Source organism: Schistocerca gregaria, chromosome 1 (assembly GCF_023897955.1).
Source record: "Schistocerca gregaria isolate iqSchGreg1 chromosome 1, iqSchGreg1.2, whole genome shotgun sequence".
Classification (NCBI taxonomy): domain Eukaryota; kingdom Metazoa; phylum Arthropoda; class Insecta; order Orthoptera; family Acrididae; genus Schistocerca; species Schistocerca gregaria.
In genome coordinates this window covers 640890834-640908493 of record NC_064920.1, presented here as the reverse complement: position 1 = coordinate 640908493, position 17660 = coordinate 640890834, and the positions used below count along the sequence as shown (strand labels likewise).

Genomic DNA, 17660 nt, shown 5'->3' with positions numbered 1-17660 from the left:
AAAAATTAATAAATATGTATTTGACATTGTTCAGGCAGGAAAGATATTTATGTACCATCAATATTAATAAACTACACTATCCATTTTATTTTTTACATTCTCTACCATTTCAATATTTCAGAAGTCTCTAACAACTACCTGTGTTCCCTCTTTATGGTCCAAGTTATGGCATTGGACAGGTCACCATACACAAAACCCTTAATCCATCTCTTCCTACATAATATTTCCATGCTGCTGCCTAAAATCCTCCTCCTCTTACATAATACCAATGTTTCTCATCCTGTTCTCAAATTAGTATCACTATCTGCACCTTAATTCTTTATAGTTAGTTACAATCACGCACAGTCCAAATTCTCTCTATTGATAATTATTTTTGTTCTTTTGTCTCCTTGTGTTGTCAATAATATCATTTTCTGTACATTTTCACTCCAAAATAATTTCAGGTAGTTTTGATTTCTACTATACTATCACTATTAATGCCCAAGAAACCCTAAATCTTTTAGGTGATATATATATAATCATACATCTCTACTTATAAGTAATACTTGATAACCTACATTGATTTTAACTTATGTTAATTTTCATTCATGCACAAAACTGTGATATTTGACCATACAAAGGTTGACAGTCAAATTTTTAACTGCTGTAACATGACATTACTACCAGTGGTCAAGAGATTTAGTTAATAAAACTATCACAGGAGAAGTGATATGTTAGAGTGTAAAGTACATTTGTGTTTCACTATATAAGAATTAATTTTGTTCAGCCTCCTTTCATACCTTTGACTTATGAAATGTGTCTTGTTACATACTAGCAGACAGGGAGTAAAATATTAACACAAAATCAGTACTTAATTTTTTGGAGAATCACAATTCTCCTGATACCATGTTTTATTTTCTGCTCATGCTGGCAGAATATTACTTTGATTATTTGACATAGATTGACTACCATATCTCATTAATTTCATACATCTCAGAAGAGTGCTTTTGTAAATGCATGGAAATTATAATACAAATATTGCATGGTCGTGTGTGTAATGTTTATTTATAGTTAGTTTTACAAAACAAGAATGTTATAATTTTGAAAACTCAATAAATGATATGAATTCAGTTTTGAAAAAATATTGAGAAAGAAAATCTGTTTCAGGGTGATGGAACATTTGAAGGAAGTGGAACAGAATATGTAAGTTGAGGAACTTTGCAGGATAATTGCTAACTAGAAATTGTAGATTAGTTTTGCTTATGTTTGTATGGTAATTTTAAATGATTGTTGAAATATCAAAAAATCAAATTACACATTGAAATCAATGTAGTGTTGTAAATCATATAGGTCATTACTGCAGTAAGAATAATCTTCCATTGCCTCTAAAAATGTCGCTAAATCCCAACAATCATTTAGAATCGTCTTCTATTCTATGGTACCACTTTATTTTAGTAGCCATTGTTATTCTGATTTTGAGAACATTGCTTTTGATCGATCATTCAATGTGTATTAGTATCCTATTTCAATTTTTGTACCATTCTAATTCAAGTATAAGGTGCATAATAATTTTATATCAACTCTTTTGGTTATATTTTACTAATCTTCTTAACATGGATATGTCTTCAAAAATGTCTGCTTGTAATGCATCAAGGTATTCAACACTTTTTAAGTCTGTACATTATGCTGCTTGTGAGTGGTTTGTAGGAAACTGCCGAGTAATTTTATATTCCATTTGTGGAGTGGTTTTTGCATATTTTTGAGCAGTTTCTTTAGTAAGAGCTGATGTATTCCTTCATGTCTCTTATACTTTTGAGTAATAAACACTTTAGCCAACTGGTTTATGTTGTAACCAGCTATTATGTGCTTTCATAAACTTTTTCTAGATGTAGTACACAAGTTATTTGTAAGCAGTGTCTTTTGCAGATAAACCGGAGGGAAAATTTTGAATATTTATTCTGTGTTTCATATGATTTCATTTGGCATTGTTAAGGTTATACATGATTATGCTATTTTATTTCCTGTAACAGTTTTGACTGTAGATATTTGAACAGTATGACAAATACTCATCAGTATTCGTTAATTTTGCTGTTGAATTCCACTGAATTTTCATATTTAATGTTCTCTGTGCATTGCACACTGCTGATTCTACCAAAATGTGCTTAAACACTGTTAGGCTAATGGTTGATGCAAATTTGTTCTTGTATTGGTATATTGAGAATGATAAACAGTACAGTATTACTGACCTTGATGGAATTATATCCTGATCGCACCTTATTACTGCTAGACCCACAGATTTCATTAGGTAATATTTGATAGAAAATTCAGCATTGTGTGATATGCAGTCCTAAAATGCTAGATAGTTACCACAGAAATGTTAATTCTGCTTCAGCAAATAATTAAAATTTAACATAGAAAATATTTTTTACCTCAATAATGGACTATGAATCTTTATTTTTTGTGTATTATTATACTATCATTGAAACAGACAGTGCTCTGTGTGGTCCTTAAATCTTGTGGTGTCAATATAATCATTAAACCTGACCTATTAGTCCTGGAAAATTGAAAGGCTGGCATATTTGAATATCTGTTCTAGAACTTAAAGAAGGTGGTGGTCTTCCTGGTACTTAAAGCTGTATACATCAGTTATTCATAAATATAGCCATCAGATGTAAAGTAGCTAATGTGAACATTTCAACTCACTCAGCCACCCATAGAAGGTTCATTGAGTAAATTTGCCATTACTCATATGCTGTACATGGCCAATCCCTGAATGCAAGTCATTAAATATTATTGTTTCTATGCTATGTATCCATGATTTAAAGAGAAATGTAATTTCTTTTACTTTGCTCACCCAATTGGTCTTCATAATTTTCTGAAGGCCTGGAAGTCAAAGCACTTTAAATTCTAATGAGGTCAAGTTTCACATCTGTAAAACAGGGTTGAGGCAGAAACTACCAGTTACTTCTCCATTAATATGATGGTTACACTTACGTCTTCAGTGAGAATGTTCTAATGTTAGGCATTGAAAAGCCATGTGACCAATGAAAATTATGTTTCCACATTCCTTTTGAGAGTATAATTCTTTGGGAGAATGCTTCCACATGATATATCTGTTCCAGATGTTCCTAATCATATTGTATAGAAGTGCAGAGGTTCTGCAAGCACCTTGGCTTTCTCAGTGTTCACAGTCAGACCAAATCACTCAAATGGCATATCTGTTGTTGGGCCTGAGTGAATTTAGTGAATCTTCTAGGGTGAAGTGTGGCTTTATTAAAATGTGCATCATGAAACTAGTATCTAATTCTCATATTGCAGTTGTTTGTAGTTGATGGGTTATGAAGTATGATCACGAAGCTGAGGGAAAAAATTGTATGTAGACGTCTACAGCCTTGTTTACCTCCATTTGTGATTCAAACTTCCTCTGAGGCGTTACTTTCATACAGAACCTCAGCAGTCATACCTCTGTTGTGAGCTCCAATGAGAACTAGGAATATGTGGAGGACAATTAAAGTATCTTAAAATCACCTACAAAACATCTGTTGATGTAATGTCAAAGGTTTTCAAAGAACATAGAACACTAAAAATAGGAATCATGGATGTTCTCTGCATTTCTTTTCTTGTTATTTGACACAAATATCATGTCATTGTCAACTCTACAAGAGTGAAACCTACAGTGTGAAGTAGATAAATCAGCAGGTGTGTCACATGTCATGGAAGATCTCAGACACAAATAGCTCTGAGCAAGAGCATGTACTACATCTAGTGCTCAAGTTCAAAAAATAGTTAACCAAGCACAGAATATATATGTACCTTTTAGAACAGTTTGTGATGGGAGGGACACTCTGTAAATAGACTTCTCAAGAAACATAAACTAATGTGATGATGATGAAGTCACATATTCCATGAAAGAGCGTAGGGGACGATGCGGGAGACCTGCACCACTGTACTAGGCAAGGTCCTAGTGGAGGTGGTTTGCCATTGCCTTCCTCTGACCATAATGGGGATGAATGATGATGATGAAGACAACACAACACCCAATCGTCTTGAGGCAGTGAAAATCCCTGACCCCACCGGAAATCGAACCCGAGACCCCAGGCTCGGGAAACGAGAACGCTACTATGAGACTACGAGCTGCGGACAAACTAATGTACAATAGGATTAAAACAAGGAATAGGGCTGTAGATAGGGAGATGCTAAATGAGATACATTTGGCTTTCAGTAGGGCAATGTACAAAGCCATCGATGGCTATCACAGCTGAATTTTGTTGAAGATCTTGCTAGAAAGGAATCCTGTTGATGACGTTGATATCTCACAAAACACAAAGTAAGTCTGGTCGTATGAAAAGGCTGTCTTTGGCAACAAAGTTAGTTCACAAACACTTGTGGATGACACAGGAACTGAAACTGAGGTTAATGAAAGAAAAAACAGAAATGTGGAACTCCATTTTCAAATGTTCCCTTACGAAAGATAATCCAGGAGTACATCCCCAGTTTCATTCTTGCACAGCTTCAAAGAGGAGTGATTTATTTATTAGTGTCAGTGGTGTTGAAAAACAACTGAAATTATTAAAACAGAACAAGACACCAGCGCCTGTTGAAAATCTTATCAGATTCTCTGTAAAGAGTTTGCAACTGATTAGCACCTCTTTTAACTGTACTGTATCATAGATCCCTTGAACAAGAAACCATTCCTAGTAGTTGGAAGGCAGAATATGTCACACCCAACTACAAGCATGAAATCAAAATTGATCCATAAAATTATTACTGAGGGAGATGGTCTGGTGGTAGGACACTGATTTCATATTCGGTTTTCCATGATTTTGGTACATAACTTAAGGCGAATATTGGGTTGGCTCCTTTGAAAGGTTATTGCCAACTTTGTCTCTCATTACTATCTATTGGAAGATTGTCCTCTTTGTCTAATGGCTTAGTCATTGATGGGATGTTAAACCCTGATCATCATTCCTTGTTTTCCAGTGTCACTGACATCCACCTGTTATAGAATCTTAGAACATAATCTGAGCTAAATGTGGTGAGACACCTCAAGCAGATTGACCTTCTCCAAGATAATCAGCATGAAAAAAATGGACATCATTTAGTTCCAATATGATACAAGTAGAGGAATTATGGGCAAGGTTTAAATGGATTTTAAATTGTGCCTTGGAGAAGTATGTGTCAAGTAAAAGATTAAGGACAGAAAAGATCGATAGTGGTTTAATAACAAAATTCTTAAATTGCTGAGGGAGCAGAGACTGTTACACTCTCACTTCAAAAAAGAACTTGTGAACGACGACAGGCAAAAGTTACTAGAAATTCACACATCCGTTGATGCATGTAGTATTCAACAACTGTGAACATCATACCTTAGCTGAAGATCTTTATGAAAAACCCAAGAAAATTCTGATCCCATTTAAAATCACTAAGCAAATTGAAGGCTTCTAGCCCATCACTCTTTGACCAATTTGATGTGACAATAGAAGAAAAAGGAAAGTTAAAGTTTTAAATCTCACATTTAAGAAATCATTCACACAGGAGAATTATAGAACTGTGCGTCATTTCACCGTCCTAACAGAATCCTGTATTGTGGACAAGGTAATAGGCATCTTTGGTATAGAAAAGCAACTGATTGAGCTGAAAACAAATAAGTTGCCAGGTACAGATGGATTCCCAGTTTTGTTTTACAGGGCTTACTCTATGACATAGAACTCTTACTTAACTTGCATCTGTTGTGAAACTCTCACTTAGTGCAAAGTCCCAAGTGGTTGCAAAAAAGCAAAAATGACTCCCATACAGAAGAAGGGCAGAAGAACTGTCTTGAAAAAGTTACAGATCAGGAACCTTAATATTGGTTTGCTGCTGAATTCTTGAACATGTCCACATTCAGAATATAATAAATTTCCATGAGATGAAAGAACTTCTGTCCACAAATCAGCATGGATTTAGAAAGCATGCCTTTCTCTGTATGATATCCTGTGAATCATGAATGGAGGGCAACACACAGATTCCATATTCTTAGTTTCTGGAAAGCATTTAATACAGTGCCACACTGCAGACTGTTTACAAAGTTATGGGCATATGGAATAGGTTCGCAGATATGTGAGAGGCTGGAAGACTTATTAAGTAATTGTTGTAGTCGTTGTGGTCTTCAGTCCTGAGACTGGTTTGATGCAGCTCTCCATGCTACTCTATCCTGTGCAAGCTTCTTGATCTCCCAGTACTTACTGCAAACTACATGCTTCTGAATCTGTTTAGTGTATTCATCTCTTGGTCTCCCTCTATGATTATTACCCTGCATGCTGCCCTCCAGTACTAAATTGGTGATCCCTTGATGCCTCAGAACATGTCCTACCAACCGATCCCTTCTTCTGGTCAAGTTGTGCCACAAACTCCTCTTCTCCCCAATTCTATTCAATATCTCCTCATTAGTTATGTGATCTATCCATCTAATCTTCAGCATTCTTCAGTAGCACAATATTTCGAAAACTTCTATTCTCTTCTTGTCTAAACTATTTATCATCCATATTCCACTTCCATACATGGCTACACTCGATACAAATACTTTCGGAATAGACTTCCTGACACTTAAATCTATATTCGATATTAACAAATTTCTCTTCTTCAGAAACGCTTTCCTTGTCATTTCATATACTCTCTACTTTGACTATCATCAGTTATTTTGCTCCCCAAACAACAAAACTCAGTTACTACTTTACGTGTCTCATATGCTAATCTAATTCCCTCAGCATCACCCAACTTAATTCGACTACATTTCATTATCCTTGTTTTGCTTTTGTTGATGTTATTCTTATACCCTCCTTTCAAGACACTGTCCGTTCCATTCAACTGCTCTTCCAAGTCCTTTGCTGTCTCTGACAGAATTACAATGTCATAGCGAACCTCAAAGTTTTTATTTCTTCTGCATGGATTTTAATACCTACTCCAAACTTTTCATTTGTTTCCTTTACTGCTTGCTCAATATACAGATTGAGTAGCATCAGGGAGAGGCTACAACCCTGTCTCACTCCCTTCCCAACCAGTGCTTCCCTTTCATGTAATTCAACTCTTATAACTGCCATCTGCTTTCTGTACAAATTGTAAATAACCTTTCGCTCCCTGCATTTTACCCCTGCCACCTTTAGAATTTGAAAGAGAGTATTCCAGTCTACACTGTCAAAAGCTTTCTCTAAGTCTACAAATACTAGAAACGTAGGTTTGCCTTTCCTTAATCTATTTTCTAAGATAAGTCATAGGGTCAGTATTGCCTCATGTGTTCCAACATTTCTGTGGAATCCAAACTGATCTTCGCTAAGGTCAGCTTCTAGCAGTTTTTCCATTCGTCTGTAAAGAATTCGCATTAGTATTTTGCAGCTGTGACTTATTAAACTGATAGTTAAGTAATTTTCACATCTGTCAACACATGCTTTCTTTGTGATTAGAATTATTATATTCTTCTTGAAGTCTGAGGGAATTTCGCCTGTCTCATACATCTTGCTCTCCAGATGGTAGAGTTTTGTCAGGACTGGCTCTCCCAAGGCTGTGAGTAGTTGTAATGGAATGTTGTCTACACCCGAGGCCTTGTTTTGACTTAGGTCTTTCAGTGCTCTGTAAAACTCTTCACGCAGTATAATATCTCCCATTTCATCTTCATCTACCTCCTCATTCATTTCCATAATATTGTCCTCAAGTACATCGCCCCTGTATAGACTCTATATACTCCTTCCACCTTCTGCTTTCTCTTCTTTGCTTAGAACTGGGTTTCCATCTGAGCTCTTGAGATTCATGCAAGTGGTTCTCTTTTCTCCAAAGGTGTCTTTAATTTTCCTGTAGGTTGTATCTATCTTACCCCTCTTGAGACAAGCCTCTACATCCTTACATTTGTCCTCTAGCCATCCCTGCTTAGCCATTTTGCACTTCCTGTTGATCTCATTTTTGAGACGTTTGTATTATTTTTTGCCTGCTTCACTTACTGCAATTTGGATTTTCTCCTTTCATCAATTAAATTCAGTATATCTTCTGTTACCCAAGGATTTCTACTAGCCCTCGTCTTTTTACCTACTTGATCCTCTGCTGCCTTCACTATTTCATCCCTCAAAGCCACCCATTCTTCTACTACTGTATTTCTTTCCCCCATTCCTGTCAATTGTTCCCTTATGTTCTGCCTGAAACACTGTAGAACCTCTGGTTCTTTCAGTTTATCCAGGTCCCATCTCCTTAAATTCCCACCTTTTTGCAGTTTCTTCAGTTTCAATCTACAGTTCATAACCAATAGATTGTGGCCAGAGTCCACATCTGCCCCTGGAAATGTCTTACAATTTAAAATCTGGTTTCTGAATCTCTGTCTTACCATTATATAATCTATCTGAAACCTTCTACCAGGCGGGTTCCTCTTTCATTTCTTAGCCCCAATCCATATTCACCCACTACGTTTCCTTCTCTTCCTTTTCCTACTGTCGAATTCCAGTCACCCATAACTATTAAATTTTCATCTCCCTTCACTACCTGAATAATTTCTTTTGTCTCATCATACATTTTATCAATTTCTTCGTCATCTGCAGAGCTAGTTGGCATATAAACTTGTACTACTGTAGTAGGTGTGGACTTCGTGTCTATCTTGGCCTCAATAATTCATTCACTATGCTGTTTGTAGTAGCTTACCCGCACTCCTACTTATTAAATTCATTATTAAACCTACGCCTGGGTTACCCCCATTTGATTTTGTATTTATAACACTATATATCTATCTTTAACCTATCCATTTCCCTTTTTAAATTTTCTAACCTACCTGCCCAATTAAGGGATCTGACATTCCACACTCCGATCCGTAGAACGCCAGTTTTCTTTCTCCTGATAACGACTTCCTCTTGAGTAGTCCCTGCCCGGAGTTTCAAATGGGGGACTATTTTACCTCTGGAATATTTTACCCAAGAGGACGCCATCATCATTTAATTATACAGTAAAGCTGCATGTCCTCGGGAAAAATTACGGCCGTAGTTTCCCCTTGCTTTCAGCTGTTCGCAGTACCAGCATGGCAAGGCCATTTTGGTTAGTGTTACAAGGCCAGATCAGTCAATCATCCAGACTGTTGCCCCTGCAACTACTAAAAATATGCATCCCCTCTTCAGGAACCACACGTTTGTCTGGCGTCTCAACAGATACCCCTCCGTTGTGGTTGCACCTACGGTATGGCTATCTGTATCATTGAGGCACGCAAGCCTCCCCACCAATGGCAATGTCCATGGTCCATGGTTCATGGAGGTGGTGGTGGTGGGGGGAATGGGGGGTTTATTAAGTAATAGAACCCAGTATATTTTCCTCAACAGATAGTGTTCATCAGAGAAAAGGGTATTGTCAGGAGTGTCTCAGGGAAGTGTGATAGGACTACTCTTATTCTCTCTATGTGTAAGTAATTTGATGGATAGAATGAGCAGCAATATGCAACTGTCTGCTGATGGTGCTGTGGTGTATGGGAAGGTGTTATCTTGAGAGACTGTAGGAGGATACAAGGTGACTTAGAAAAAATTTCTAATTTGTGTAATGAAGAGCAGCTTGCTGGAAATGTAGAAAAATATGATTTAATGCAGACGAGTCTGAAAATCAATCCTATAATGTTCAAATACCACATACAGTGTACTGTTTGGCACAGTAATATTGATTAAATATCTAGGCATAACACTGCAAAGTAGTATGAAATGTGACAAGCTCATATGGATGGTAGTAGAGAAGGCAAATGTTTGACTTCAGTTTATTGGGAGAATTTTAGGAAAGTGTGGTTGTTCTGTGAAGGAGACCAAATACAGTACACTAGTGCAACCCATTCTTGAGTGCTACCTGAATGTTTGGAATGTCTACCTCATTTGATTATGAGAAAACTTTAAAGCAGTTCAGAGGTGAGCTGCTAAATTTGTTACCAGTGGGTTTAATCAACACACAAGGCTCCCTCCTAGGTCCACGAAGTGGAAAGTGAGCTGGTGAGACCCCAATCACTCTACCCCACTTCAACACAATGAGAAACTACATGGTGTTTCATGAAGTTATACTGATCATTCCACAGCATGTGTTATACATCACTGGTGGCACAGTGTGCAGACATGCCCAGGGATGCTTATTTTTAAAAAATGTGTTAACACTACATGAAATACAGATATGGAATGGGACTGATCATGTTGAAGTACTAAACAGTAATCTGCCATAATGTATTGCTTATCCATTTTTCAAGTATCTAACATTCTTCAACACCTAGATGACCTACTGCTGTTGCAGAGGGAGCCAATTTAAGCCTGTGGATCACTTCATATTGTGGAGGTAAGGGTGGGGTGATGGATGTAATTCCTCTCATTGTGCGAAAAGTATTCCAGCCACTTGTAGTGGGTGTAATGAAATCAGCATTGTGAAATACACATTGAAAGCATAAAACACTTGGGGAATGCTCTGTAGTACAGTAAACAGTTGGCTGCTCCAGCTGATGCACTTCTTGGTAAGTGTCGCTGAGTCCCAAACCAGTAAGTAGGTTGATTAGATTTCTTGATCTAAATTTGCTGTGAATGATGAGTGTGACGGCATGTATTATAGGAGATATACATGATAGAGAATGAATGGCAGTAATGTAGCCATGGGATCCATTGTTATTGTGGCAGCTGCTTTTATGATTCTCTCCCTTCTGCTTTTTCATCTCTCCTCTTTTAAGAATACCACACACAATTTAAAAAAAAATTACACTATCTACAAAAACACACAACAAATTTTCTGGTGCAAATTGTGCAGTAAACTATGCAGTCCACATACATATGGGGTATTGTACCAGAAACTTCCTCCAGCAGTTTGTATAAGGTGAATTGGCATGTGTCATGTCACTTTGACCAACTGAATATCTGCTTCATCCTCAGGATGTCCTCTTTTTAAAGTATACATACTTAATGTATGAAAAACTATTTTTAGAGGTCAGTGTGACATTTTGCATCTACAGAGTGTAGTTCTCCAAGAGAGCAGAAATGTCTTCATTTGATATCTCTCCATTCATCCTTCCTCTGTTGTGTCCTGTGCAAGTCTTTCACCACAATTGTTGTTTCTGTCCTATGTTTCAAAGAAATTCAAAATTTTCATCTTTAACATAAAACAGACAGTTAGTTTCTTTTTAAAACAAATTCCACTTCAGCTGGATGCAAACTCCATGGGACATTGAAGGGAGTTCCTCTGAAATCTGTTAATTGAATCGGCCGTGGTGTACCCTTTTACACAAAATACGTAGACGACACTGGGATTTTTGTTCATGAAACTTTCAGCATTTCTAAATTTCTCAAATAACTTTCATTTGCCAATTCAACTGCTTTCTCACTAATATTATGTAGGTCATTGACAATGCAGCACATAAAAATTATACACTTCTCAGTCATTGTTTACAGGAATGTATTCTACATAAAAACTCTCTTAAAAAACTTAACTCTGCCCAAACAGGCCATGATGGCCCAAACACCATGGCATCCTCAGCCCACAGGAGTCACTGGATGCGAATGTGGAGGGGTTAAGTGGTCAGCACACTCATCTCCTGACAAAATGTCAGTTTACGAGACCTGAACCACTACTTCTCAATCAAGTTGCTCCTTAGTTTGCCTCACAAGGGCTGAGTTCACCATCCAAGTCCTGGCCCAGCATGACAGTGCTTAACTTTGGTGATTTGATGAGAGGCAGTGTTATCACTCCAGCGAGGCCTGACTAGATTCTGGTGATTTGTCTTCCCTCACAATTCTAGCCATTAAAGGATGAATTCTGAGTAGCGGCAGAGTGTCTTTTGGCATTAATGAGGGCTAAAAATTTTGTATAGGCTTAATAAAACCAATCTCGGCTTCTTTTTCCTTTCTTTCTTTAGTGAAGCCAAAAGTTTTTTTCTACTAATTCCATGATGAGTTCTCCGAGAGTAGTCCACTGCAGCTGTCCTCCATGGTAATTGGATGCAGAGTTGGCTGATATAATACTGAGCTGGTACTCAGTGATCACAGTTTTATTTTCAAGTTTTTAAATGTTTATTATTCTATTAACATTGTTATGAAGTGAGCATGAAGCTCATAATTGACAAGAAACTTGAGATGACCTTTTTTCAGTCCAGATATCTTCAGTATTTCTGGCCCCCTTTATGATAATGATTTCTTTTATCAGACATCGTCTAGTAACACTACAATCAAGAAGATGACAGTATTTAGAGCATAAATGCTTCCATTTAAGTTTGCAGCAGTTTAGTAGAAAGAACTGGATGTTAGTGATAAAAATCTCTTCCTCTACGCAATACCAAGAAGTGGACTCTGTTGCCAGTGCAGTTCATTACTATTTATTTGGTTGTGACAGTGTGCTGTGGTTCATAATATGTCCTAAATTAAGTTTTCAGCAAGTAATGTTAGTTCACCTTACCGTGGCTGCTTCAAAAGCACAGAGCTTAACTGCTCATAAGAATGCTTATTAGAGTTATATTTAATAGGTGTTGTCATGATGATTGAGTGTAATGTAGTAGTTTTCAGAGATAGGGATGAGAAAGATCATGATCTGTTCATTTAAAGCAATGGGAGGAAGGCAGTGCTCATTGAGTGAACTAGTCTTTCCTGCAAAACCAACATTGTGATTACAATGTTCTCCACCTGCCTTCCCCTTCAAAAGGATGAACGAATCTGCTGCCCTCAGTCATCTTACGATTGTCTGATAACTGGGTTTCAGTGAGAGCAGCAATGTCTTTTTCAGCATGTGCTAACACAGAGGTTACAAGAGCTCCTCTTGTTTCTAGTCTGTAATTGATATTCATCACATCCATTTTTTTCCATATCCCTTGTCTATTTTTCATTCTTTTTCAGCTAATTTATTTTTCCTGCTAAGTTTGATTTATTGTAAGCGCACAACTAACTAGTCAGATTAACCACCAACATTCTGATCACATTAGAGACCCTCCCAAAGTGGGGCAAGCGTCAGTGTTTCTAAACAGATCTGTGCACTCATATATATTGACTGTATATCTGAGTAGTCTAGATTAGAAACACTGTGTCAATCACCACCTGTCTCTGTCACATTTGTCATATCTTTGATTACACTGTTAGATATAAATCACTGGAAAGAGCCACTGCCACAAAATATCTAGGAGCATGCATGTTGTTGTTGTTGTCTTCAGTCCTGAGACTGGTTTGATGCAGCTCTACATACTACTCTATCCTGTGCAAGCTGCTTCATCTCCCAGTACCTACTGCAACCTACATCCTTCTGAATCTGCTTAGTGTACTCATCTCTCGGTCTCCCTCTACGATTTTTACCCTCCACGCTGCCCTCCAATGCTAAATTTGTGATCCCTTGATGCCTCAAAACATGTCCTACCAACCGATCCCTTCTTCTAGTCAAGTTGTGCCACAAACTTCTCTTCTGCCCAATCCTATTCAATACCTCCTCATTAGTTACGTGCTCTATCCACCTTATCTTCAGTATTCTTCTGTAGCACCACATTTCGAAAGCTTCTATTCTCTTCTTGTCCAAACTAGTTATCGTCCATGTTTCACTTCCATACATGGCTACACTCCAAACAAATACTTTCAGAAACGACTTCCTGATACATAAATCTATATTCGATGTTAACAAATTTCTCTTCTTCAGAAACGCTTTCCTTGCCATTGCCAGTCTACATTTTATATCCTCTCTACTTCAACCATCATCAGTTATTTTACTTCCTAAATAGCAAAACTCCTTTACTACTTTAAGTGTCTCATTTCCTAATCTAATTCCCTCAGCATCACCCGATTTAATTTGACTACATTCCATTATCCTCGTTTTGCTTTTGTTAATGTTCATCTTATATCCTCCTTTCAAGACACTGTCCATTCCGTTCAACTGCTCTTCCAAGTCCTTTGCCGTCTCTGACAGAATTACAATGTCATCGGCGAACCTGAAAGTTTTTACTTCGTCTCCATGAATTTTAATACCTACTCCAAATTTTTCTTTTGTTTCCTTTACTGCTTGCTCCATATACAGATTGAATAACATCGGGGAGAGGCTACAACCCTGTCTCACTCCTTTCCCAACCACTGCTTCCCTTTCATGCCCCTCGACTCTTATGACTGCCATCTGGTTTCTGTACAAATTATAAATAGCCTTTCGCTCCCTGTATTTTACCCCTGCCACCTTTAGAATTTGAAAAAGAGTATTCCAGTCAACATTGTCAAAAGCTTTCTCTAAGTCTACAAATGCTAGAAACGTAGGTTTGCCTTTTCTTAATCTTTCTTCTAAGATAAGTCGTAAGGTCAGTATTGCCTCACGTGTTCCAACATTTCGACGGAATCCAAACTGATCTTCCCCGAGGTCTGCATCTACCAGTTTTTCCATTCGTCTGTAAAGAATTCGCGTTAGTATTTTGCACCCTTGGCTTATTAAACTGATAGTTCAGTAATTTTCACATCTGTCAGCACCTGCATGCATACAAGGCCATAAAACAACCATTTGAAATTAGACAGATAGCAGAGTGATATTCATTGACAGAAGCTAAATGAAAGTAAATACACCCACAAAAGAGGGTACAATTAATATAGAAGAGCTTTTTTAAAGAACTGGAAATATTTAGTAGTAGTTTTTAAAAATGGAAATTAAAGCATAAAAAATTGTAAGCCAACAGTGTCAACTTTTCCAAATGTTTTTAAATTCCTATATCATCTTCTTTCATTGTATTAAATTACAACTGATGATAGAAGAGAAAAAAATTCGCCCTCTCCATTGACAAACTGAAATAATACTCATAGTAATTTATGAAAAACCATGTAAGTGTGACTCAGAATAGGATGAGACACTGTAAGACAAAAATGACCATATGAATTGGCTTACAAGTCAGCATGTAAAACGTTAGAAGTCTACATAGGACAGAAGCTACCAAAACTGTGGTGTCCAAATTGGAGGAATATAAAGTCAGTGTCACTGCATTACAAGAAAATGGATTGTGTGGGGAAGGGATTTTATGTGAGAATAAATGATTAATCTTTTATGGGTGGTATGAAGAGAATGGAAGGCTTGACTGTAGAACAGGATTTGTGGTGAGTGGCTGTTTCTGTAAATGGAGTGAAGTGGCAGTCAGCAGAGGATGTCATGTCTCATTACAAGGAATAAGTATTGAAATGTAACACTTGTTAATGCATATGCACCAACAAGTGATAAGGACGAGAAAAGTAGATTTGATGAAGAATTAAAAACAATGTGAAAGCATTGGTACCAGAAATATTATGGTCATTTTGGGAGATTTCAATGCCAAAGTGAAATAGAAAGACCTGTGTAGGACCAACAATTAGGAATGAGGCAGTACATGCAAAAACCGATGACAGTGAACTATACCTAATAAGTTTTGTACTAACTCAGAGCTTTGTCGCGAGCTCGACAATTTGTCCCCCTAATGGATACACAAAGGGACCTGGACACCTCGTGTGGTAATACTATCAATCAGATTGATTGTTTGCTTGTAGATGATAGGTACTTATAGATGAGAGGCACAAGGTATTAGATATTAGATCTTACAGAGGTTGCTGCTGTAGGGACTGACCATTAGCTAGTATTTGGAAAACTACAATTGTACTGTAAAATATAGAGAAACAACATGGTCAAGAGACAGATTGATGCTGAGAAGCATAAAGATCCAGAGTTGTGTCACCAGTATAATATCAGATTGTATAACAAGTCTAAAGTCCTGGAATCAAACCTCAGTGATGAAATAAATGTTATTGATCAATGGGGAGGTATAAAGACCACCATAACTAAAGCAGCAAAAGAAATGCTGGGAGGAAAAAATCCAACACCCAAGAAGAAATGGTTCAGTGATACATGTGAACAAGCTGTGAAAGCCAGGAAGAGAGTAAGGGAGACTTAAATGCAGCATAGAAACCATGCAGAAAAACAGGAAGCATTGAAGAACATAAAATGAGGAACAAACAGGATTCTGAGCACAGAGAAAAGAAAATTCATGACCAATGTGGTTAATGAAATAGAGAGAGCAAATACAAATTTGACAACAGAAAAATGCCAGGAAAAGGGTCTGTACAGGAATAGGGAATATTTTGAGGAGATGTTGAATGCTGAAGATCCTGAAAATATCTCCCCGAAAGGAATAATTGCAGAGGGTGTAGAGGAAGAAGAAAATGAAATGACTCAGTATGATGTAGTTAGAGCTACTAAGAAACTGGAGAATAATAAGACATCAGGAGAAGCTAGGATAATGGCAGAGAGGTTAAAGGCAGTAGATGAAACTCTTCAGAAAGAGATATACAGTCTTGGAAGGGAAGCATGGAGACAGGAGGAAATCAGTTACAATTATTTCACTGCAGGAAAAGAACTCTAAAAGAAGCTGAAGCAGTTAAAGAGGTATATCTCTGCTAACTGTTCCATACAAAAAGCTATCATGAATAGTTCTTGATAAGCTGAAGTCTTATGCTGAAGACATTGGTCTAAGCTATCAGTCAAGTTTTCAGGCAAAAACATCAACTGTGGATCAAATTTTCACCATGAGACAAATCTTGGGGAACTGCTGTGAATTCAACCTATGCATCCTGATAACATTCGTAGTTCTCTCAAAGGCTTATAGTAGTATACGCAGGTTAAGTATTTACAACATCCTGAAGAAGCATGGCACACAAAGAAAGTTAATCAACTTGGTCAATGTGTGTGCAGCAGAGGTGAGAGCCAAATTCAAATACTAGGAGGAACTGTCAAAGGAATCCTTCTTTGGTCCTTGAGAAAGTTATTCAAGAAATGAAAATAGTGGGCAAAGGATGAAGCTAAATGCAAAGACACAGACATTGAGATATACAGATGACATTGCAGCCAAAGTGGAGTCAGAGGAAGAAGTAGCAGAAATAATAATGGACTTAGCAGAGAATGTCAGTTAGATTGGATTGAGGATTGATGTGGAGAAGATTGGAGTGATGGAAGTACACAGAGAATGCCCCACTACAGACAGGAATGTGGGACATATCCAGAGTGGAAAATTTTAAATACCTTGGCACCTGGATCAGCAGGCATGTTTAAACTAAAACAGGAGATTAATCAGCTTATAGTCAGTGGCTCTAAAACTTTTTCAGCCTGAAGCAGATAATGTCATCAAAAGACCTGTCAGTTCAGACCAAACTTAAAGAAACCTTAAGCACCACAAAAAAGATGAAGAGAACCTTAAGCACCACAAAAAAGATTAAGGGAACCTGTTGATCTTTGAAAGGAAAATCATGAGAAAGATCTTTTGAGCAATCCAAAAAGAGAGAACATGGACACATAGCAAGAACCAAGAGTTGTTTGGCCTGATGAAACAACCAAAAATAATGCAGAAAATGAAAGTGAGGTGAAAACCTGTCATGGAAAATTGCTGGCGGGCAGACACCTGCTGGGCAAAACCTGTGGCTATGGGAAAACTTGACAGAACCCATCCAATTGGAAGACCGAGGAAGTAATGGAAAGATGAACTGTAAAAGGACCTTCACCAGCTGGGTGTCCATGACAACTAGATCCGAAGTACACAATATTGGTATCTATAGAGGAACACTGTAAGATTGGTGCATGATCTTCATTGTCTTTGATCATAAGTATGTGTGTGTATGCATGTAATTTTCGAATAGGGTTGCTGTTAAGTAACTGTTAACTGGTTGTCCACATCAAGCTTTGTGCATTTCATGTACATGATGTGTTCCTATACC

The 17660-nt window shown here is 37.4% G+C and overlaps 1 protein-coding gene across 5 annotated transcripts in view; it reads left to right on the top strand.

Moving 5' to 3' along the window:
- Positions 1-17660, top strand: part of LOC126360585 (collagen alpha chain CG42342-like) — a 1334941-nt gene that overhangs the window by 1096558 nt on the left and 220723 nt on the right. For all 5 annotated transcript variants that reach the window (XM_050007726.1, XM_050007725.1, XM_050007724.1 and 2 more), the window contains one exon: positions 1147-1182. In XM_050007726.1, the coding sequence (XP_049863683.1) occupies positions 1147-1182 (36 nt within the window). The remainder of the gene's footprint in view (positions 1-1146; positions 1183-17660) is intronic.